This window comes from Macaca fascicularis, chromosome 8 (genome assembly GCF_037993035.2).
Source record: "Macaca fascicularis isolate 582-1 chromosome 8, T2T-MFA8v1.1".
Lineage (NCBI taxonomy): Eukaryota > Metazoa > Chordata > Mammalia > Primates > Cercopithecidae > Macaca > Macaca fascicularis.
Genome location: NC_088382.1, coordinates 34,263,445 through 34,288,304, shown reverse-complemented (window position 1 = coordinate 34,288,304; position 24,860 = coordinate 34,263,445). Strand labels below are relative to the sequence as shown.

The 24,860-nt window shown below is 35.5% G+C and overlaps 1 protein-coding gene across 49 annotated transcripts in view; it reads right to left on the bottom strand.

Annotated features, from left to right (window-relative positions):
- The window catches only part of WRN (WRN RecQ like helicase), a 139,039-nt gene that overhangs the window by 101,086 nt on the left and 13,093 nt on the right, over positions 1 to 24,860 (bottom strand). For 13 of the 49 annotated variants that reach the window (XR_012417190.1, XR_012417189.1, XR_012417191.1 and 10 more), the window contains exons 2-7: positions 13,517 to 13,688; positions 12,781 to 12,893; positions 7,578 to 7,723; positions 6,949 to 7,097; positions 4,793 to 4,942; positions 3,537 to 3,606 (exon numbers count right to left, since the gene is read on the bottom strand). Coding sequence is in view for 41 of the 49 variants with exons in the window: in XM_074000635.1 (XP_073856736.1) it covers positions 3,537 to 3,606; positions 4,793 to 4,942; positions 6,949 to 7,097; positions 7,578 to 7,723; positions 12,781 to 12,893; positions 13,517 to 13,612 (724 nt within the window). In the remaining 8 variants the exon portion in view is untranslated. Of the gene's footprint in view, positions 1 to 3,536; positions 3,607 to 4,792; positions 4,943 to 6,948; positions 7,098 to 7,577; positions 7,724 to 9,038; positions 9,156 to 12,780; positions 12,952 to 13,516; positions 13,689 to 16,302; positions 16,397 to 18,823; positions 18,980 to 24,860 lie in introns of those variants that run through there. The other 36 variants (XM_065519052.1, XM_065519040.1, XM_065519053.1 and 33 more) reach the window with 30 other exon arrangements.

Here is a 24,860-nt window from a genome sequence, read left to right as displayed (position 1 = left end):
CAAATTCCGTTGGTTTATTAAACGTATTTTGAGGCGGGGCATAGTGGCTCAATGCTTGCTCTATTAAATGTATTTTGAGGTCAGGTGTGGTAGCTCACGCCTATAATTCCAGCACTTTGGGAGGCTGAGGTGGGCGGAGGACTTGAGACCAGGAGTTCAAGACCAGCCTGGCCAACATGGCGAAACCCCATCTCCACTAAACATATAAAAATTAGCTGGGTGTGGTAGCAGGTGCCTGTAATCCCAGTTACTCAGGAGGCTGAGGCAGGAGAATCGCTTGAACCCAGGAGGTAGAAGATGCGGTAAGCCGAGATCACATCTAGCCTGGGTGACAGAGCAAGACTCAAGAAAAGAAAAAAAAAAAAAAATGAATTTTGAATCTGTCAACTTCTCTCCATTCTCAACACAATTAACCGATTCAAGTTGCCATTACCTCTCACTTGGATTATTGTCATAGCCTCCCAAAAGATATTCCTACTGTGACTCCTGCCTTCCTCCTACCATTCGTTTTTTATTCTAGAGCCCAAGTTCTTCTTTTTTTTAATGTAATTCATTGCTGTGTTTAAAACCCTCAGTCACTTCGATTGCTCTTGGGAGGAGATATAAACTTCTTACCATGGCCCATCTGCTTTCCTTTTTCTGCTTCGCCTTCATCCGCCCAGTCCTATTCAATGTTCTACTGAACTACTTTCAATTACCTATAGACACCATAATTTCTCTTACCTCTGAAACTTGGCGCCTGTAATTTCCTGTACCCATTCTTTCCTATACTCTTCAGCTAGCTAACTTTTTTTTTTTTGAGACAGAGTCTCACTCTTGTCATGCAGGCTGGAGTGCAATGGTGCAATCTCAGCTCACTACAACCTCCACCTCCCAGATTAAAGCGATTCTCCTGCCTCAATCTCCCAAGTAGCTGGGATTACAGGCGCCCATTACCACATCCAGCTAGTTTTTTGTATTTTTAGTAGAGATGGTGTTTGACCATTTTGGCCAGGCTGGTCTCGAACTCCTGACCTCAGGTGATCTACCCACCTTGGCCTCCCGAACTGCTAGGATTACAGGCATGAGCCACTGCGCCCGGCCTTAGCTAACTCTTGCTCAGGTTTCAGGTCTGGCTTTTACCTGCACTTTCTCCAGGAAATATTCTATAATATTTCCCCCAATATGTGTCAGATGCCTCTTGGTGTGCTAACTACTGTACCTTGTTTTCCCATGACGTAAGACTCATCTCCCTGCAATTGCTTTTTTCACTCATCTATATCCCCAATAAAACTGTAGGCCCCTCAGGAAACAGACTATGCCTGGCTTGTTCACTAATGTATTCCCATATTGTAAAATGCTCAGCAATATTTAATAAATGAGTAAATGTATCTTTAACTACTATATCATTTGGTGTTTATTAGCTACCATCTTGGGAATAAGTCAATGGGGAAACAATGTGTAAACATTCTTTTATGTTCTAATCTTTTTATCCTTTAACAAGAAGAAAAAAACAGTCTAATAATAAAAAGCGAAAGAGAAAAGTGATCATTTGAAAATATCATCCATATGTACATGAAGAAAATTAGAGAACAGTGATGCTGATACTTCTGGCTAAATAACAGAAAGGAAGGGAGGGAGGAAGGAAGGCAAAAAGATGGTATTCTTGGTTATTAGGTTGGTGCAAAAGTAACTGTGGTTTTTGCCATTAAAAATTACCAAAACCGTAATTGTTTTTGCACCAAACTAATACAATTCACTGGAATCTGAGTCAAGATGTCACAATATACTCACATATATAATGTAATAAAGGGAAAAAAAAGTGAAGGTCAAATAATGTAGTATTACAATGTAGCATTACAATGACAGGTACACAGATACCAGGACTTCCAGTATTGTGTTATTAATATGTATTACTTTAGTGAAAAATATAGTAAACATTCCTTGGAAGCATTTTCATCAAAATTGCAAATGTAACAAAATTGTACATGTAACCTACATGCAATTCCACAAACCATAAAGCCAAAAATTCATAAATCTCCTCTGTTGAATTTTAGTTTTATTATGAGTTAAATAAGTTCTTACATACTGTTTCCCTAATCAGCTTAAAAAACCTATCACCTGCCTCAGTTAATTAACATACAGTCATTCCTCTGTATCCTTGAGGGATTGGTTCCAGGAACCTCCCCATCACTGATATCAAATCCATAGATGATCAAGTCTCTTACATAAAATGCTGCAGTATTTGCATATAACCTATACACATTATCCTGTATACTTTAAATCATCTCCAGATTTCTTATAATACCTTATACAATGCCTACACATCACTTCATTCATATGGATTCAGTGTGGTACTCCACGCAGTAAATTCAACTTTTCCTTTTTTAAACTGTGAATTTTTTTTTTTCCGGCTGGAATGTTCTCAATCTGCGATTGGCTGAACCCACAGATGCAGAACCCAGGGATATGGAGGCTGACTCTAAGTTACAGCCACAAGACCTCTGACTACAGAGAACCAGCAGGCATTCATCAGAAGTGGCTCTCCAGGGAGGGGAAGTAAGAATAAAGACTCTTCTACCTTAACATACAAAGGAGGACCTGCCACCCACAGAGGCTCTGAATCCCTTCTCAATGACAATTATAAAGAATATCATATCATTTTATATGAGGCAGTCATGCCATATTTTTAAGAGTATTTAGCAAAATGGTCTAATTTAATTAACATCTTAACAAACACAATCATTTAAAACCGCCAAAAAGAAACTACAAGAATAGTGATAACTTTATTATCAATACAGATGTTTTGAATAGTTTGTCCCTTTAGGTGTTCACAATTATTCTATAAAACAGACACTATGCTAGTATCCACATTCCACCCTTGGAGAAACAGGTACATCCCAGGTCACATGGCTGGGATTCACATTGGTCTGTGCAACAAAAAGCCTGGGCTCACCCACTCCACTACGTGGCTCCTTCTGCACTCACTGGCCTATCAAGACCTCTAAAAACAGCACTGAGTTTGGATGACATGTCCATTATTTTTAGAGAAAAATCACAGAAAAAAATTAGAAATGTAAACCAGTATGTTAGAAAGCACTGTAAAATGCTCAACAATATTTAATAAATGAATAAATATATCTTTACCTACTTTCTCATTTAGTGTTTATTAGCTACCATCTTGGGGATAAGCCATCTCATATGTTTTAAAGTATTATATAGAAAGCATTTCAAATACTTATAGCAAGGACGTATCATCTCCAGACTGGGAGAAAGCTGGCTGTGTCACTGCTATTATGAAAGCCACAAAGCCCCAATTCTAGAAGCCAAATACATAGCAATGCTACAAAGTAAAAGAAGTAAGAGCTGCTTTGCCACAAGTAACAAAGATGAAACACTAATCTTGGGCCCTGATGGATCCCACCCTAATGTCAGGAATACTCAGACATTCAAGAAGTTATAGCACTGAATGCTTTGCAAATATGTGAATATTGTCTTTTTGGAGATAACCCTCACAAAAGAGTGAATTCACATTTTATTTATGGATCTTAACATACCTTTATTTATAGCAAACCTTTGCACAGCATCATCCAAAATTTCTAAATTTCGGTAAATAATAAAACCAGCCTATAAAAAAACAGAAAAATTTAAAAAGTGTCCTAAAGATCACTGAAATAAAACAGTAAGTCCCATCTTCAGAAAAATCGAAGAGAATGATTCGCAAAGCACCCAAACATGGAATTCAACCTATTATGTGACACAAATATCAATATGTCCTCATTTAATAATCATACCAATTGTGAAAATTGAGAAAGTAAGCTGCCTAAGCCTTAAAAGTTTGTTTTCACTTTTTCACACTCAATATTACACACAATATCCAAATAAAATAACCTATAACGGAATCTAACAAAATGCAATCTAGTGAGAGAAATCCTATTTAAATCAGCTGAGAATGTTAGTCAGTATATGAAGAGTCCTCCTTCTAAGTCCTGTTAACAAGAACAATCAAGTCACATTGATTTTTCATGAATAAAAATGCTACAGAACTTGTGCTAGCTCTCAGCAAGTTTGGGGATATCTTTTAAAGGAAAATTATCATCCAATTTTCCTAACAAAAGTGAATTGTTGCTGGTTACAATTCAAAGGAGTTTCCATTCCTTTGATAGATGCAAAGGAGAAACAATAAAATATTCATCTACAAATGATAGCATGAATTAGGAGAAAACAAATTCACTGTGGAATAAAATACGTTTCTTAAAAAACACACAATAGTGCTAGATATAAAGAAAAGCCCAGATTTCACTACATACAAACATGTAAATATAAAAATATATCTAATGGCAGCAACAAGCTAAATTTGGAGGCAATTTTTCTAAAATTTCACCACATTTTATGTATAAATATAGGAAATAAGGCCAGTTTGAAAATAGAAACTGTACTATAATTATTTTCATTCTGAATTGTTTATATATCAAATCCATCATCAGTACTATTTGTGCTTGCTCAGCCTGGGTTTCTTAGCCTTTCATGTTTTCAGCAAGTTCACATTTTTTTTTACATACAAATTAGACATTAATTTGGCTTCATGACAATGAAAATAACTAGCATTGAACAATCTGTTGATTGGTACTTGCTAACTAATATCGAGAATGAACAGTTTCACTAAATGTCTTCCTAAGCATTTTTCAATGCCAAATTGATATAAAATATTTTGGTAGAGTTTCTGCCACTACTACAATAAAATTTTTCTAAAGTCATTTATAATAATGTTTTTAAAACACATCACAATTTCTAAAGATCTTTAAGCACGTACATAAGCATCAGTGGCTGCATACAGTTTCTGGTCCTCAGTGAGAGGAAATTTACTCCAATTGCTACAGCGGATAGACTTGTCTTTCAGAAGCTGTTTACCTAAGAGGTGTTTAACCAGACCGCTGAGGCTCCAGGTCTCTGTACATTTCAACTAGAAATGATGAAAAAGCAACACAGTAAAAATCAGTTCCTGTTTTCAGGTATTAACAAATGACATCAAATGAACATACCACAGATAAAATTAGGAAATGTTATACCAAAATACAACCCACAGACAGCCTTCAACCAATTCCCTGTCACTAAAAGCCTCATATGCAGTCCACATTGTAAGAATTTAATTCTAGAATTTCCCTAATGTAGGTATTAAAATTCTTGGACTTTAAAAGTACTGTTCATGAAAAAAAGCTGGTTAGTAGTCTTTCTACCTCCCAGCCAAATGAATAGTTGGCTAAATATGAGAATTTAATTTAATGACTTCATTAATAAAATATGTGAAATATAGGTGATGGAACTGAGAGCCAAACTTCCACTAAGAGCACTGTAACACAAGAGCTCCATTATGCTCTCCTTTAAATTAAAAAAAAAATTTTTTTTGAGTTACTGGTATAAATGTATTAAAAATATACACCTAAAACACAATTTTACATTTGCAAATATATGAATGTGAAAGAGTACCAAGAACTGGGAGGAAGGGAAGGAGAAGGTTTGCTTAAATAAACTGTATGTAATCCCAGCACTTTGGGAGGCCGAAGCAGGTGGATCACGCGGTCAGGAGATCAAGACCATCCTGGCTAACACGGTGAAACCCCGCCTCTACTAAAAAAAATACAAAAAATTAGCTGGGTGTGGTGGCACGCCTGTAGTCCCAGCTACTTGTGGGGCTGAGGCAGGAGAATCACTTGAACCCAGGAGGCAAAGTTTTCAGTGAGCCAAGATTGCACCACTGCACTCCAGCCCAGGCAACAGAGCAAGACTGTGTCTCAAAAAGAAAAAAAAGAAAGAAAGGAAGAAAGAAACTGTATGCTGGCCAGGTGCGGTGGCTTATGCCTGTAATCTCAGCAGTTTGGGAGGCCACGGCAGGCAGATGACCTGAGGTGAGGAGTTCGAGATCAGCCTGACCAACATGGAGAAACCCCATCTCTACTAAAAACACAAAATTAGCCAGGCTTGGTGGCGCATGCCTGTAACCCCAGCTACTCAGGAGGCTGAGGCAGGAGAATCACTTAAATCCGGGAGGTGGAGGTTGCAGTGAGCCGAGATCGTACCATTGCACTCCAGCCTGGGCAACAAGAGCAAAACTCCATCTCAGGGAAAAAAAAAAAAAAAAACTGTATGCCAAGACAGTGGATTAGAACTAAAGGTTTTCCATTGTGGAAGGCTATGTAGCAATTCCTCAAAGACCTAAAGAAAGAAATACTATTTACCCCAGCAATCCCACTACTGGGTATATACCAAAAGGAATATAAATCATTCTGTTACAAAGACACATGCACGCATATGTTCACTGCAGCACTATTTACAATAGCAAAGACATGGAATCAGCCTAGATGCCCATCAATGATAGACTGCATTAAAAAAAAAAATGTGGTACATATATATCATGGAATAGTATGGAATAGTATGCAGCCATTAAAAAAAAAAAAAAAAAACAAGATCATGTTCTTTGCAGGGACAGGGATGGCATTGGAGGCCATTATCCTTAGCAAACTCATGCAGGAACGGAAAAGCAAATACCGTATGTTCTCACTTGTAAGTGAGATCTAAATGATAAGAACACATGGACACATAGAGGGGAACAACACACACTGTGGGTGGTGGAGAGTGGGAGAAGGGAGGAAGAGAATCAGGAAAAATAACTAATGGGTACTAGGCTTAATACCTGGGTGATAACCTGTACAATAAACCCCCATGACACAAGTTTACCTATGTAACAAACATGCACATGTACCCCTGATCATGAAACAAAAATTAAAAAAAAAAAAAAAACTAAACTAAAGGTTTTCATTATAGAACATTCACTTGGAACTTTTTTATTGCTACAAAAACATTATATAACTTAAACTATTTTTTCAAAAACTCTAACATTCAGATAGAAAGTACATTCTGTGCAACACAAAATTATCTTCATTATGAAAATTGTATATATATTGATTTTACCTTTTTATTGGCAACATCTGTCAACTCCACAAAATTCTTCAATTTGATATCAAAGTCACGTAGAAGTTTCCACTGATCTCCTTCAATTCCTACACCTGCCTTTTTAATTGCTTTATTTTCAAGCAACATTTTTAATCCCTGGGGGAAAACTGTAACATTTTCTTGTTATTTCCGTAAGTTCTGTCAAGTATGATGGATTTATGTCCTACTTCTTATACATACCAGGTTTATGTTTAAATTTGTATTTAACAGTAATCTTAAATTCAGAAACACATTCACCTTGAGTATGTCTTAACTAAAGCAAATGGTCCTGATTGATAAATGACAAGAAAAAATAATCAGTTTCAATGCCACTCCTGCTAGCAATAGCAGTATATATCCTGGTCAGTTAGCCCCTTAAAATTTCAGTTTTCTCTTCTCTAAAACAGAAAAAATGTCAATGCCTCACAGGTATGTTGTGAAAATTAAATAAAACAAGGAATGCGAGTGAATCAGGTAGAACATAAATACTTAAATAAATTTAAGATAATGAGAGAATGGCCAGCTAATAAAAGAACTTAATTTTATAGGGATAAAGTTGACATATTACAATTATCAGCCATAAAAAAATGAAATGAAGAGACACCAACCTGACATGGAAGAAATGTGGAACAAGTAACATTTGCTCTCAGAAACACACAACTGAATTAGCGCAACTTTGCCAAGTTTCCCTTTATTGTATAATGGTGGCCACTCCATGTCAAATCCCACGACATCCCCATCTGATAGACTCATGCTAAGGGGGGAAAAATCGTGTAAATTAATTATGTTAAAAATTTAAACTTCTGTATAATTAAAGACATAATTCAAAAATTAAAAGGCAATCACAGACAAGTTATCTGCAGCACATACAACTGATAATGAACAGCCAGAAAATATGTAAAATTGCTTGAAAAATAAGTATGAAAAGACAAATTATTCAGCAGAAAAATGGAGAAAAATATGAACAGGTAATTCCCAAAAGAAAATCCAAATGACCTATAAATCCAAAAGATATGGCCAGGTGCGGTGGTTTGCCCCTGTAATCTCAGCACTTTGGGAGGTCAAGGCAGGAGGACTGCTTGAGACTAGGAGTTTAAGACCAACCTGTGCAACACAGCACGTCTCTACCAAAAAAAAAAATTAAAAATTAACTGGGTGTGGTGGCACACACCTGTAATCCCAGCTACTCAGGAAGCTGGAGCAGGAGGATCACTTGAGTCCAGGAGTTCAAGGTTAACGTGAGCTATGATCACATCACTGCACTTCAGCCTGGGTAAAAGTACAAGACCCTGTCTCCAAGAAAAACAAAAATAAAAAATAAATTTTAAAAATCCAAAAAAAAATGTGAAGACACTGCTTCTCACTAGAAGTCAAAGAAATGCAAATTAAGTCTACATGATTTCACATCTATCTGACTGGTAAAAATTAAAGTTTCAGAATACCAAGTGTTAAAAGGATATCTATCAGTGGGGAATGTATAAATTGGTAAAATCCTTTTGGAAGAAAACTTTGACAATAACAATATCTAGTTGAAGGTGCATAAACACTATGGCCCGGCAAGTTTTGTCACAAATAAATGAAACCCTCAGATGTGTACAAACAGACATGTTTAAGAATGTGCATTGCAACACTGTTCCTACTGGCAAAACTTAGAAACAAACTAAATTTCCATTAACAAGAGAATGGACTGAACCAGCTGTTGCATAAGGAAACATTGTAAGATGTAACAGTTAAAATGTAACTACGCAGATCAACAAGAAAAATTCTCAAAAACATAGTGTTGAGTAAAAAAGACAAGTTACAGAGTACACATAGTTTGTTAGCATTTTTTAAAGTTTTTAAATGGGCAAAATAACATTATATAATATTTTCAGATATAAAATTATTAAGTACTATTATAAAAACCATGTGAGCAGCCAGTGGCTCACGCCTGTAATCCCAGTGCTTTGAGAGACCAAGGCAGGAGGATCACTTGAAGCCAGGAGTTCAAAACTAGCCTAGGCAACATAGTGAGACCCTGTCTTTAAAAAATATAAATAAATAAATTAGCCAGGCATGGCAGCACATACCGGTAGTTCTAGCTACTTGAGAGGCTGAGGTGAAAGGATCACATGAGCCCGTAAGGTTGAGGCTGCATTGAGTATGATCTCACCACCGCACTCCAGCCTGGATAACGGAGCAAGACCCTGTTTTTATTAAAAAGGGAAAAAAAAATGCACAAAACTCATAGAAGTTATCTCAGAGGGGCACAGGGGGAGAATCAGAAAGAACAAACATGGGGCTTCAGCTGTATTTTAATGTTTCATTTCTTGATAAAGAACTGAAGAAAACAGGCCAGGCGCAGTGGCTGACGCCTGTAATCCCAACGCTTTGGGGGGCCAAGGCAGGCAGATTGCTTGAGTCCAGGAATTCAAGAGCAACCTGGGCAACATGGCAAAAACCCCATCTCTATAAAAAAATACATATAAAAATTATTCGGGCGTGGTGGTGCATGCCTGTAGTCCCATCTACTCAGGAGGCTGAGGTGGGAGGATTACTTGAGCCCAAGAGGCGGAGGTTGCAGTGAACCAAGATCACACCACTGTCACTCCAGCACGAGCAACAGAGTAAGACCCTATTAAAAAAAAAAAAAATTGAAGAAAATTAAGATTTGATAAACAAAGTGGGAGGAATATGCATATTTATTATATTGCTATCTATTGTTGTTGATACTTGCTTATTTAACAGTTGTTAAAAATTGAAAATATATTTAAAAAATAAAAGAAACTCAACTTCTGCTTCAGGCCAACATTATAACAAGGGAGGCCAGACTCACCCTCCCACCACAAACAAATCTAAACTTGGACAAAACATATAAAACAACTGTTTCGGATACTAGACAACAGGCAGTACAGGTCTATGATCTCCAAGGGAAAGGAAATGAAGGGTGAACCTCAACAGTTGCCCCACGTTCTTCCTGGGACCCATTGCAGACAACAGAACAGGGAGAAGAATCACAAGGAGAGCACTGAGTTGGGGAGACAGAGTTCAGAGCCCTGGAAGCTGAAGGACCTGGAACTGCTGGGGTAGAGTTCTGGAGAGGAGGAAGCTAGGCAGGAAAAGAGCTCCGGAAATCTTCCTAAGGGACTCCTTTGGTCTTTGCAGAATATGAAGACAAGCATGCATAGACCATTACTCTATGGGGCCGGGCAAATAACCATAAGCTGAATGATTCTCAGGACGGACTTACACAAAGGTAAGAGGCATTAAAGCTCTGAAAAGTCAGAGAACATATGGCTGATCACCAGAGGCAATCAACAAAGACTCCAGAAGGGTCACATCTTATTAGAAGGCTAAATTACCCTTAGACTAAAGGCAAATGTGGACCTTCCCTGATCAAGCTTGAAAATAAGCTTCAAAACATAAAGTTGATCTTCAAGTAACTTAGATGTCTGACAAAGTTCCTTTCTTTAAAGGAAAACAATAAAGTCTAACATTCTGCAAAGTAAAATCACAATGCCTAATCTTAAAAAAAAAAAATTAACAGCTGTAAGAATAAACAGGAAAATATGACCCAAAACCAGGAGAAAAATCATCCAACAGAAAGAAAAAAATCCTAGAATAATGGAATTAACAGACAAGTACATTAAAACAGCTATTAAAAAATGCTAAATATATTTAAGAATTTCAAAAGAAACATGAATAATGAGAGCTAAAATGGAAAGAAAAAAAAAAAAAGAACCAAATGGAACTTCTAGAGATAAACAAAATAATGTAGTATCTAAAAAAGAAATTCACAGGATGGTATAAACAAACCAGACACTATAGAAGAAAAAAATATAAGTGAACTTGAAGACATAGGAAACGAAACTATTGAAGCTATTCAAAATGAAGCACAGAAAGAAGAAAAGGAGGAAAGAAAAAAAGACTAAAAGGAAACAGCCTCGGTGGCCTGCAACACAGTATCAAGCAATCAAACTTGTGTGTACTAAGAGTCCCAGAAAGTAAAAAGAATAACAGGATAGGAGGAAAAAAGATCTGAAGACTTTTTTCAAATTTGACTAAAGGTATAAGTCCACGGATCAAAAAAATTCAATGAACTCCAAGCCAAATAAACACCAACCACATTACACAAGGGCACATCATAATCAAATTGTTGGAAATATGTGGTAGCAAAAATTTAAGGTATCTAGAGGAAGGGAAAGCAAACACAAAAACTCTGCCTGCCTTTTATAAAATACATAGAAGTCATCAAAACTACAATTCTTCAAGTCACTTTTGCTAAATGCCTTCAGAAATGACATACTGTAGCAAGGCTGAAGGTAACATGGTAGAGTTAATATGTAATCATAAACAACAGATTTTACCTCCTCTGTGAACTAATTCAGTATAATGAATCCCAAAGTGGCCAGATAACTATAGTAGAAGTAAAAACACTTGAATGTTATTTCTAGCTTATATCTACACCAGTAGACCATTAATAAATAGGTTAACTTACCTCTGCCTTTTGTTTGTTTGTCTGTCTGTCTGAGACAGGGTCTTGCCCTGTTGCCCAGGCTGGAGAGCAGTGGTGTGATCAAGGCTCACTGCAGCCTCAACCTCTTGGGCCCAAAACCTAGGCCTCCTGAGTAGCTAGGACCACAGACACCTGGATAATTTTTAAATTTTTTTTTATAGAGATGGGGTCTCACTATGGCTGGTCTCAAACTCCTGGGCTCAAGCGATCCTCCTGCCTTGGCCTCCCAAAGTGTAGGGATTATAGGCATTAGCCACTGTGCCCAGCACCTCTGCTTTTTTTAACCCAATATGTAACAAATTTTTTCCTTTTTTTAAAGAAAAAAAAGACAGGTATAACAACTTCAAAAAAGATCTGAATGAATTCCTTATTACTTCTGTTTTATGCTTTGAGGGCCTTGGATTGCATTATTGCAGTCCTAATTTTACAAGGCAACCTTTAAAAATACTAACAGACATTTCTGTTTTTTGTGTGTTTGCGGGTTAGATTTTTGTTTTTTTGTTGTTGTTGTTGAGACGGAGTCTTGCTCTGTCGCCCAGGCTGGAGTGCAATGGCACAATCTTGGCTCACTGCAACCTCCACCTCCCGGGTTCAAGCAATTCTCCTGCTTCAGCCTCCTGAGCAGCTGAGACTACAGGCGCCCACCATCACACCTGGGTAATTTTTTGTATTTTTAGTAGAGACGGGGTTTCACCATGTTAGCCGGGATGGTCTCGATCTCCTGACCTCGTGATCTACCCGCCTCGGCCTCCCAAAGTGCTGGGATTACAGGCCTGAGCCACCGTTATCTGGCCTCTAATGTTTAGTGAGAACATTTTTTAAGGATCATTTGTTAGAATTGTTGCTAATTAAACACAACAGAGCCAATCACAGCCATTATTCAATATTACTATGTTGATTATTTTTAATGAAATATAAAGGTGCATTTAAAGGCTAAATAATTTTTGCATTTTTTCCCTAAATTGGTAAAATAAACACAATATGTTCAGTAGCTCTATATATAACATCTTAAGTACTAAAAGTTAAAAAAACTGTCGTGCTCACTTCAGCAGCACATATACTAAAAAAGTTAAAAAAAACTGTCTAAAGTAATAGAAAAGCATATGCATGAACAAACTGACAGATTACAAATTAATTCAGTGACTATTTTTTATTTGAAACGTAAAACTTGGTGATAGTCTATACATAGAAATAATTATCTATTGAACACACCTCAACTGTAAAACTCAGTATATTCACAAATATTACAATATTACCATAATAGTACCTTCTAAGGGTCCAAATTCAAATGAAATCAGGAAATTCAAATCACTTACCAAATATCTTCTGACAGGAAAGAGCAATCACTAGCGTCATAACTATACACAATGGATCCAGTGAATTCTAAGAAGGGGAGGTCGTCTTCAAAAACACTCTTCCGAACACATGCCTTGAGTTTAGTAAATTTCAAAACAGGCACAAAGTTCACATCAAATAACAAATGTTCACTGAAATAATAAAGTTCACTGAAGCATTCAATTTATAGTTCTAAGTTTTATCAATTAATGTTTTATAAACTAATGAAGTCATAAAGAAAACTAAACAAAGAAAAAGCCATCCCATTGTAAAATTATTTCTCCTAACAAGTTTATCTTTAAACCTCTAATCCCATTTTCATAAAAGCATTTATTTTCCTGAGTTTTTTTTTCTGGTAATTATATTCATATTGTAGCTGTAAGAATAATGTTGCCTTAAAATGCTTAAGGCTGGCTGGCAAACAAAAAATTCAACAAAAGTAATGTTGTCTAAATTATCTGAACTAGAACAAACTGGTAAAGTCAACCATGCAAACTGAATATAAAAAGAGAAAATGTACAGTAAGAATTCTCATTTTGTAAACCCAATTAAAGTTTATTCCAGTTTACCCTTTCAACAACTAGGTCCTGGTGCATTTAGACAACAGTAACTCTGACCTAAACAATGACTTGAAGTTTACAAGTAACAACTGACTCTTCGCACAGTCAAATATAAATTAAATTTCCCACCTAAAAGAATAGTCAATAAACAACATACCTTTCTTTCTTCTACAGCACATCTTTTATTCTGCACATTCATCCATTCAGGACATTTCCGCTGCCGTGAAGTTGTTTCCAATTTTTTTTCATTCATCTTTGAAATGTCCTATTTGCAGAGGCCAAAAAAACAATGTCTTCATGGGTAAATACAAAACAATATCTGAAAAAAACTGAGAGGTAGTACTGTCGATATGAATGAAAACCAAACATACATATTTAAAGTAAGTTATGACACCTAGGTCCAAGCATAAGTTATAAGAGCTAGAATTACAAAAGAAAACAGATACAATATGCTGCATCTAATAATTATACATTTAGTATTTCTTGCTCTTAAAACAAATCAGCCATTTTAATTGACTTGTATAATTCTGACAGTTTCAAAATTCTATTATTCTATGACTTTGATTCTTAAGAATAACCTCACCTCACTATGAACGAAAATCCTTGGGTATATGAATTATTATGAATTCCTGACATTTTAAATTTTCTACATGATTATTCTGTCTTAAGATCTAAGTAAATTCAGCAAAACTATTAGATTTATTCACAAGTCTACTTAAAGATTTAATTTTGAAGACAGATAATAGCTCTTCTACATTAAGGATTTTTATTTTGCTCCTCGCCTAGTAAGTGAACAAATTTCCCTAAGAATGAGTTTTTTAGAGGATTTTTTAAAAATCTGTTAATATCTTTGAGGGCACCCCTCAATGTAAACCAAAATTCAAGTATAATTAAAGAAAATACAGTGAATAAGAATCTCCCAAAGGTGGTGTGTGCATTAAAAAATAATAATAATAACATATTTGTTTTGTTAATAGTAAAATGGATCCGTACCCTGATATGACTCATACTAAATTGAAATAGCCTTAGCTCAAGGCTTAGTTCTTAGTAAATTCCTCAAACTTCAACCTTAGTTCCTATTACTTTAGCTTTCTAATAAGGAGGTAGCAGTTTTTTTGTTTTTTGGTTTTTGTGTTTGAGATGGAGTCTTACTGTGTTGCCCAGGCTGGAGTGCAGTGGCATGATCTCGGCTCTCTGCAAGCTCTGCCTCCTGGGTTCACACCATTCTCCTGCCTCAGCCTCCTAAGTAGCTGGGACTACAGGCGCCCACCACCACACCCAGCTAATTTTTTGTATTTTTTAGTAGAGAGGGGGTTTCACCGTGTTAGCCAGGATGGTCTCGATCTCCTGACCTCATGATCTGCCCACCTCAGCCTCCCAAAGTGCTAGGATTACAAGCGTGAGCCACCACGCCCAGCCAAGGAGGTAGCAGTTTTTAACGTAACACTGAAGAGTCTCATGATGAAACAGGATGTTAATGTTAACTACACTATTTATGATTTGAGAATAGTCTGTTGTATTTGATATTTAACAATATAAATTCTGACAAAATTAAACAATACACAGCAACTATTCCAAGCATGAATCAGAAACTGAAAATACCGATAATTTATGGAACAAAAAATTTTAAAGATGACTTTATCAAACAAATTTTCCATTTAGAACAAACTCCAACAAACTATTGTCCATTGGGAAGGAAAGGGTTAACAGAGCAGGTTTGTAACTCATTCTTTAACCACTGGGGGAGAGAGAATGAAAGACCTCCACCAAAGTTCCCAGTAAACATCCCAATGACATCAAACCAGAAGGCAGCTTACTAAGGGTCTTTATTAGTAGAAAAATACCAAACAGTCCATATCTAGAAAATGTTAGCAAGAAAGAGTTCAACTATCTAGATTGTTTATTGTTAATGAGCCTGGAGATTGTTTATTGTTAATGAGCCTGGAATTATGGATTTATTAATTTATGCTTGAAAATGTGGGGTAGTCAAATAAAGCACATAATTAAAAATAATAATACAGGAGTCCCAATATCAAAACAACTTCCTTTGTGCAATGTTTTTGCATATATTGCTTAAAACTAGTGTGTTAATACAAAACTACAACGTGTCCTAATGCAGAAGAAAGGTACATTTTTGTAATTTATATCTCACGGTTTGGGACTCAAAAAAAGAATGTTCTATCTGCAATTGGTGCTTGCTTATATTCACTGAATCATGATCAAAGTTTGCCCATGGGTACAACTCAACTCTTGGGGTTGCCACATGCATCATATGTAGTGAAAAAATATGTCAAATATATATGCTTTATGAACTGTAAAGCATTTTATATATGTCACTGGTTATCAATAAGTGTATATTTTGTCACAAATTCAAAATCCTTGACAGGAGAAGTCAAAAGTTGATCCCAGATTATATATGTAAAATCAGTTCTTAATCTTAAAATATATATTTATAAAGCTGGAAAACAAGTTTCTGCTATACGTAGAGTAGATCTCATTGGCAAAATGCCAGAAAACTGAGGTTTCCACAAATAACACAAACTTTATAAAAACACCTGTAGACTTCTGAAATTTTGTAAGTAATTCATTTACACTGCCAAAACAGAAATAAACTTCAGTAACTCTTTCCTTCTATCTATAACACTAAAATCATTTTAATTCAAAATATGTAATTTTTAGATGTAAATACTCTTTTGCATGCAAAATTCTATCTAGATACTTCCAGGCAAAGAACTTGAACGTAAATTTGTTTACAAACCTAACATCTTTGTCAAATTTACTTATATCTTGGGATAGATAAAAAGCACATCGAAAATTAATGTTGTGGAATAATTTGCAATAGGGAAATCCCTTGCCATACATGAGGATTGTAATTCCTGATGAGGTAAAGGTTATTCCTGGTCAAATTCACAGTATAAAATAATTTTTTATTTACATACGTACTCGCTATGTCGTTCAGCATGTATGACTTTGACAGGTCTTTTTCTAAAATCATGTGTTTTAGCTTCTGCACAGCAAATCAGTGTGAACAGACAACCTACAGAATGGGAGAAAATTTTTGCGATCTATCCATCTGACAAAGGTCTAATATCCAGAATCTACAAGGAACTCAAACAAATTTACAAGAAAAAAAAAATCCCATTAAAAAGTGGGCAGAGGACGTGAACAGACACTTCTCAAAAAGAGACATTTATGCAACCATGAAACATGAAAAAAAAAACTCAACGTCACTTATCACTAGAGAAATACAAATATTTTTGGTATACAAATCAAAATCACAATGAGATACCCTCTCATGCCAGTCAGAATGGCGTATATTAAAAAGTCAAGAAACAACAGGTGCTGGCAAGGCTGTGGAGAAATAGGAATGCTTTTACACTGTTGGTGGGAATGTAAACTAGTTCAACCATTGTGGAAGACAGTGGAGCAATTCCTCAAAGACCTAGAACCGGAAATACCATTTGACCCTGCAATCCCATTGCTGAGTATATACCCAAAGGAATATAAATCATCCTATTATAAAGATACAAGCACATGCATGTTCACTGCAGCACTATTCACAAGAGCAAAGACATGGAAACAACCCCAATGCCCATCAATGACAGACTAGATAAAGAAAATGTGATACATATGCAATGGAATACTATGCAGCCATAAAAAGGAAGAAGATCATGTCCTTTGCAGGGACATGGATGGAGCTGGAACCCATTATCCTCAGCAAACTAACAAAGGAATAGAAAACCAAATACTACATGTTCTTACTTATAAGTGGGAGCTGAACAATGAGAATATATGGGGAACGACACACACTGGGTCCTGGAGGTGGGACAGCATCAGGAAAAACAGCTAATGTATGTGGGGCTTAATACCTAGGTGATAGATTGATAGGTGCAGCAAACCACCATGGCACACATTTACCTATGTAACAAATCTGCACGTCCTGCACATGTATCCTGGAACTTAAAATAAAATTAATTTTTTTAAAAAACATGTATTTTATCATTTCATAATGCTTCATATTGTACCTTTAAAGGATTTTAAACCCCCCTTTAAAATAACGTATTATGAGTTGCTTTGGTTTGGACTTTTCCTGAAATCTTATCTGTCTACCACTATCTACAATTTTTCAACCTTTATCATTATTTTAAAGGCTGTCCGGAATTTTTGTTGTTGTTGTTTTGTTGCTTAATTTTGGTTTTGGCCAGGCACAGTGGCTCATGCCTGAAATCCTAGTACTTTGGGAGGCTGAAGCAGGAGGACTGATTGAGAGCAGGAGTTCAAGACTAACTTGGTCAACATAGTGAGATCCCATCTCATATTAAAAAAAAAAACTGTTTTTTATTTTGAATGGCTTAATCGGAATATGTTTGTCTTTCAGTACGGAAATGAAAATTAATCTCATTCACAGGTGGTACAAAAAGTTTTTTTTCCCTTTCACTTTACTTTCATTACTTTCTTCAGTTTCCTCTTTTTCTTTTTCCATTTTTTTCTGACTTGATGAAATTATCATGCATTCCCTTTTTCCTCATTATTCATGTTAAAATGCACTGGGTTTATGCTACACTCTACTCCTGACCAAGATTTTTTAACAATGTTTTCTTTGAATTCTACATAGCAACCACTACAAAGAAGCAAATGGCAAAAGAGAAGGCTTTGCTCTCATAGACTGGAAACTCCTTTTTCACCATTAACCAGTATTCCAACAACTTAGTCTCTTCAAATTGTATGTATTTCAAGGGTGCAAAAATTCTTTAAGTCTAATAGCTTCTCCTTTTCTTTAATTAGGAAATATGTTAATTTATTCAGATGATTTAAGCTTTGAGTAAACTTGAGCTTTTTTACATCAAGTATTTCAAAATAATACTAAAGTTTTGTCACAGACGCACACTGACTTTCCTCTACTAGCACTATTAATCTTCTTTAGGATTCAAATAAAACCAATTAAACATCACTTATAAAACCATTTTAACTTCACTTTTCCAAAGCTGAATTTTTGCTCTGAATCCATAAACTCTGTCACATACCTTAATGTATTTTCCACATGATCATTGCATTTTTTTATAGAGTGAATTCAAGCACTCAAAATGTCAGTTAAGGATACCACTTTTTGAAGTCAATAACTACACTTCAACAAATCTGCAAAGTAAGAATCACTCACATGGAATAATTTAAATGTTTTCTTTTCGCTTATAAACCTTCCTTTGGACTGTCCACATAATCACATAATCAGTAATAAAATAGCTCATCGCATTTCTTCACCTAAAGGTGAAAAGAAGGTACTATAGGAGCTTAGATTTAGTTAGGCTCACCATTTGAATTTTCAATGTAATCATTTAATGTGAAATTCCAAACCACAGGCAAGTTTTAATTTACAACTGCTTCTGCATGAATAAGACAACCTGTTACTTGGAATAAAGTTTTAGATTGAACTTAATGTAAAGCTTTTATATCTTCCTGTCATTACCTGTCCCAAACTTCCACTCTGTTTCCATAGTATCTTGTATGTTTCAAAGTATTCATTTATCTCTTCGAATATTTCATCCCCAGTTGGTTTGGGAACTTCTCTTTGCCAAGCAAATAATGTCTTCCAGTTCTTCAGGGATTCTATACAGTCTTCAAACTGAGAATCATTACAAAAGTTTATGAATTCATATCTGAAACGAATGCCTTTTTGATTAAATAATTTTCTGGATTAGTGTTGTGTCTATGTCATTCCACAAATCTTCAATGCATCTTCTAATAGAATAATTGAAAATGGCAGCTCTTCAATTTCCCTTGCCTCATTGGTCTCAAACATAGTGTTCCAAACAGGCAGGAAAAAAATAGCAGCCTCAGTAACCCAGCAAGGTACCTGGGATTCATTAATTGTGCAACCCTATAACTAGCTTCTTGAGCTCAATCTGATTATCATGTCTATCAACCTCATAATAATAAATTATGGCTAAATAATTAAGTATGGTACATCCATAAAACAGAACACTACACAATCATTAAAAATAATGTTCTTATAAATATTCAAGTGAAAAAAGCAAATTAAAAAATTAAGGAGCAGGAGCTCATGTGTGTAATCCCAGCACTTTGGGAGACCAAGACAGGCAGATGATTTGAAGTCAGGGGTTTGAGATCAGCCTGGGCATATGGCAAAACCCCGTCTCTACTAAAAATACAAAAAGTAGGGGGACATGATGGTGCATGCCTGTAATCCCAGTTACTTGGGAGGCTGAGGCACAAGCAGCACTTGAGCCCAGGAGGCAGAGGTTGCATTGAGCTGAAATCTTGCCACTGCACTCCACCCTGGGCAACAGAACAAGACTGTCTCAAAAAGAAAATTAGACTCCAATTGTATAAACTAAATACGCATGTATGTTTGTATGCAAGTCTGGAGCAATGTATACCAAAACATTAGTGGTTATTTCACAATTGCAAATGGTTTTTCATATTCTTCTTTATACTTTTCTATATATTCTAACTTTTCTGTAAGAACATGTGTTCCTTTTAACAATCAGGGGACAAAAGTATGTCAATAAAATGAAAAAGTAATTTTTTAATGAATAATCAAGGCTACATTTTTTCATACTATAGAACAAGGTCCAGCAAATTTTTTCTCTAAAGGGCTATATGGTAAATATTCTAGGCTTTACAGGCCAGATGATCTTTGTCAAAACTACTCAAGTTTGTCACTATAGCACAGAAGTCATAAACAATACTTAAGCATAACAACGTTACAATGAAATTTTACCTACAGACACTGAAAGCTGGATTTATTTAAATTTCATAAAATATTCTTCTTCTTTTGACTTTTCAACCACTGAAAAATGTAGAAACCATTCAGTACATAGTACAAAAACAAGCAGCAAGTCAAACATGACCCACTGGACACCTTACCAACTTCTACTACAGAACACAGATAAAATGCTCTAAAACTGAAAGTTCAAGGCTGGTGTTATTAACAACCCAATGTAGTGATTTTTAATCTCCATAATGCATTCTAAAATATCAATAAGATATGAAACTTCTCGGTGAAGGCTTTTTGATAAATTAGTTGCAAAATGGTCCTCATGACAGCTAAACGAGTGGACCTACTCCATAAGGTTGGTAATATCAGTCAATTAAATGCTAAGAGATTATCTGTCAAAACTGTGAACTCTGTTTTGGAAGAAATTCATCTTAAGTGATTCTATTTGACAGCATTTAGATATTGGGACAAGTTGTCTGCTGAAGTAATTTCTAGTTCATGTCAATAGAAATCACGCCAGTAAGATTTTAGTTAGAACAAATTTAGAAAAATTAAGACCAATTACATTCCAAATTAGCTAAGAAAGGGTAGCTTTTTAATCACTTAACTTTTAAACCATACTCTACATCACTCTGATAAGAGTAGAAATTCACCTCAAGAGAACCGCATTTTCCACTTAGAATAGTGTCATCTTCTAGAAAATAGACAGATTTAATACCAGTCTCAAGAGGCCAGTCTCAAGACAAAGTTGGGTTTTGGTGGATGAACTCAGATATTTCTTTGTTCATAAAACCTCTAACTAGGTAAGGAAATTAATACCTACTGTTACCATGGTAACTGACTTCCCTAATTGCTTGAGGGCTAAACTGAATAAAGTATCCCACTCTTTTTGAAAAGCACTAAAAGAAAAAAAAAATTGTCAAGTTACATGACACATATGGATAATAATCTGAAGTTGAGGAAAAAATTATTAGTTAAATAATGCAATGCTTAACTGTGCTAGCCAGTTAAAGGGTTTAATGTGGAAAAATTTCCACTTACTATTTAAAACAGTTCAATTCTATTTTATTCAAAATATGTAAAGGTTAATGTGATGAAATACACTGTTTTATAAATACTTATTACAATAAAAACGCAAGAATATTTATAATTACTCTGAAATTTGCTAACAAAATATTCCAAAAGAACAGTTGCAATACTTAAGTTATAATTTCAATTTTTCACACTGGGCATGTATGCAAATTTTACAAATATCCATTGAATTTCACAATGTTTCTCTGAGGAAGAAAGCTGTATCTACATCACTTTGCACAAAGGAAAACTAATAACTAAGACTAGCTGATTTTGCAAAAGTTATGCAGACTGCTCTAGCGTTGAAAATTATACTATGAAGAAGCAGGAAGTAGAGTGGAAAGAAGCCTGGACTGAAAGTCAGAAAACCTAGGTTCCAATGCTGCTTTGTGTCAAAAAAGAAAAAAAAAAAGTATCCAAAACTTAGACAAAGAGAGGGCAGTATGTCATTTCAATGTCATATAGGAGCACAAGCTCACCCAACGATTATCAGTATTTCATTAGGGGACATATCTTTATTTGACTGGTTATTTATTAATGATTTTAAAACTCAGACTCTAATATCCACATGTTAAATAAATTTTGGTCTCATAAAGGTGTAACTGAATCTTGTCGAGTAAAAAAGATAACCTCAAAGTCTATGGTTTTTATTGCCCTATAGCACAGCTTTGTATCTAACCTAGCAATCTTATTCCCAACTTTTTCCTCCAAAGTCTATATTTATCTTTGCACCTCTCTGAACCAAAGCTGTCATCCTGCTGGTTCCCTCATCAACACGACACATATGACATGTGTTCTTTCTATATTTGTACAAGAATTATCTTTAAATTATTTGGAAAATTCTGCTTTGACACTTGGTCACTTAGCATCCATGTGACCTTGGACAAGTCACTTTATTTTTCTAAATTTTCATTACCTCATTTGTAAAATGGGATTATGTTCCCATTATTATATTACCTGTCTTATGATATCATATCATTCCTATATATTATAATATTTGCTTTCTTGACCACAAGATTAACGTAAAGACGACAGCAATACACATGATGTCACTTCTTTTCAACTATAATTACACATGAGTTGGAATGATGACAGGACTAGTGATAGGTCTTTTACTTCTATTGTACCTCATTCCCTATAGTATACTGGGATCCCATTAGAGAGGTCAAGAATCTGTAGGTACAGATAAAAATAGCCAATCCATATGAATTAGATAAGATATATAAATTCACTGACAGCTAATTAAGCACTGAAGTACTTTATAGGTAGAATATTCTTTTAAATTACAAATTCAAACAAAGAAGAGAAAATGGATTCATTTATCCAATGCTTCTTTCTTACCCATTGGACCTCACTCAAAAAAAGTACTAAATTTCGAAACACATCTCTTTTTTTTTTTGAGACAGAGTCTAGCTCTGTTGCTCAATCATAGCTCACTGCAGCCTCAATCTCCTCAGGCTTAAGCAATCCTCCCACCCAAGCCTCCCAAGTAGCAGGGACTAGAGGACTACAGGCACATGCCACCATGCCCAGCTAATTTTTGTATTTTTTGTAGAAATGGAGTTTCACCATGTTGCCCAGGCTGGTCTTGAACTCCTGGCCTCAAGCAATCCTCCCTACCTCAGCCTCCCAATGTGCTGAGATTACAGGCGTGAGCTACCGTGCTGGGCCTATTTTCTTTCTCTTTAACTATACTGCACAAACTGTATTTAGGAGGTTTCCAACTATAGTCTGAAACAGAAATTCATATACTTATCTAACTTTTCATGTGTGTGGAAAAGAATATTAAAAAGAGATTTCAAGGATAAGTTACAAGATTGGATTAGTAAGTGTTTTCCAAATATTCTGACACAGAAAGATTACAAAACCAAAGCAGCTTAGGTACTCCAGCAATTCAGTTTGGTGGTCAACATCCTAATTTTGATTAGAATCTTTCGGTTTCACCAACACAATTATGTTATTTTTACTGAGAAGCAGCTTCTAGTCAAAAAAGCCTTTCCTTTTTAACAAAAAACGCAATAAACTTTTAAAAAATTCTAGGCTTGATTTCTTCTATTACGTTACATATTTTCTGAAAATGTAACCTTGCACATTGAGTTTTTATACTTACCTATATACTAGTAACTAATTTATACATATATATACCCACACATGCATATATACACACACACAGACTGTGTATCTAGATACATAAACATGTAAATAATCTATAGTTTATTGCAGAAAATATCATTTATAAGGTATTCTCCTGTATGGTTTTTGAGAATTTCTTTCTACTTTTCTATGAACCAAAAGGAAGAAGAGGTAGAGGAAAACAGAGAAAAACCAAAGAATGCATGCCAAAGCCCTCATTAAATTCTCTAATTAAAGAAGCTGATCAAGGCTTTCATGAATCTACTACTACATTTCTGCTCATCTTAATTTCCCTCCAAACAGCCCAAGCAAGCAAACCAGAAAAGCTAAATAAAACCACCCATTCATAGCTTGGTTAACCATAGTAAGATGATGTAATTTTTAAAAGCAGTAGAATGATTTTTGAGAGACCTGTTTCTGTATAGGTATCTAACAATTTTTCCTAACTGTCAAATGTTATATAAAGCACAATTTTGTACTAATCAAACCAAGTGAAATAAACTGTAAATGGAATCAAACAAATAAACACAATAAAACGCCATTAATTTTAGTTAGCAACAAGGGTAAAGGATAAAAGCCACGTTCTTTGCTGTGTCATAGTGCGAAGCCGCACTGCCCATAAACCAGGAACATCACTTGACCTGAACTGAATCCATGGCACAGCGAAGTGCTGTACAACTGGATTTCACTACCCAACTGAATAATTCATTATTTTTAATGAATTTCCTCTGTTCTCTAAGTAGCTATAGCCAGTCAGCTGAAATCAACCATTATAAACTGGGAAACTGCAGAGAAAGTTTTCAAGTAACTCAATTTAAAAACTTGCTTAGGCTATTTTTCCTTTTATATTTATTACTGTTACTTTATATGGCCTGAGATAAAATTTTATAGGACTCATTAGTAAGTGGATGTTGACAGTTGCCTTGCCAGCATCCGTTCCACCCTGGACCCTTTCTACAGTACCTATAAATTTCATTCAGGTAAAGATCAGTTACCCACAAAGCCAATGTTCAATATGTTTTAAGGAAGGTGTCCCACTCCCAGCCCACAGTAGAGCCAGTGGTCTAAAGGTAATCCAATTCCTCTTACTGCAACGATGATTCAGAAACTCAGCCCTGGCTCAATGTAGTGGTACGTGCCAGTAATCTCAGCACTTTGGGAGGCTGAGGCAGGAGGATGGCTTGAGTCTAGGAGTTCAAGACCAACCTGGGCAACATGGCAAACCCTGCCTCTACAGAAAGTACAAAAATGAGCCAGATGCGATGGCACACATCTTTAGTCCCAGCTACTTGAGAGATTGAGGTGGGAGGATCGGTTGAGTCCAGGGGTTCGAGGCTGCAGTGGACCATGATCGCACCACTGCACTACAGCCTAGGTGAGAGTGAGACCTTGTCTCAAAAAAAAAAAAAAAAAAAAAAAAAAAAAAAAAAAAAAAAATCAGCATTGCCAGGTAGAAAGAGAAATGCATAAATTTTACAATAAGACCAATTTAAGTATAGAAGGAAGAGAGAAAGGTAAAAGTGGAGACTGGGTAAAAAAGAAACTGGAAAATTAACACACA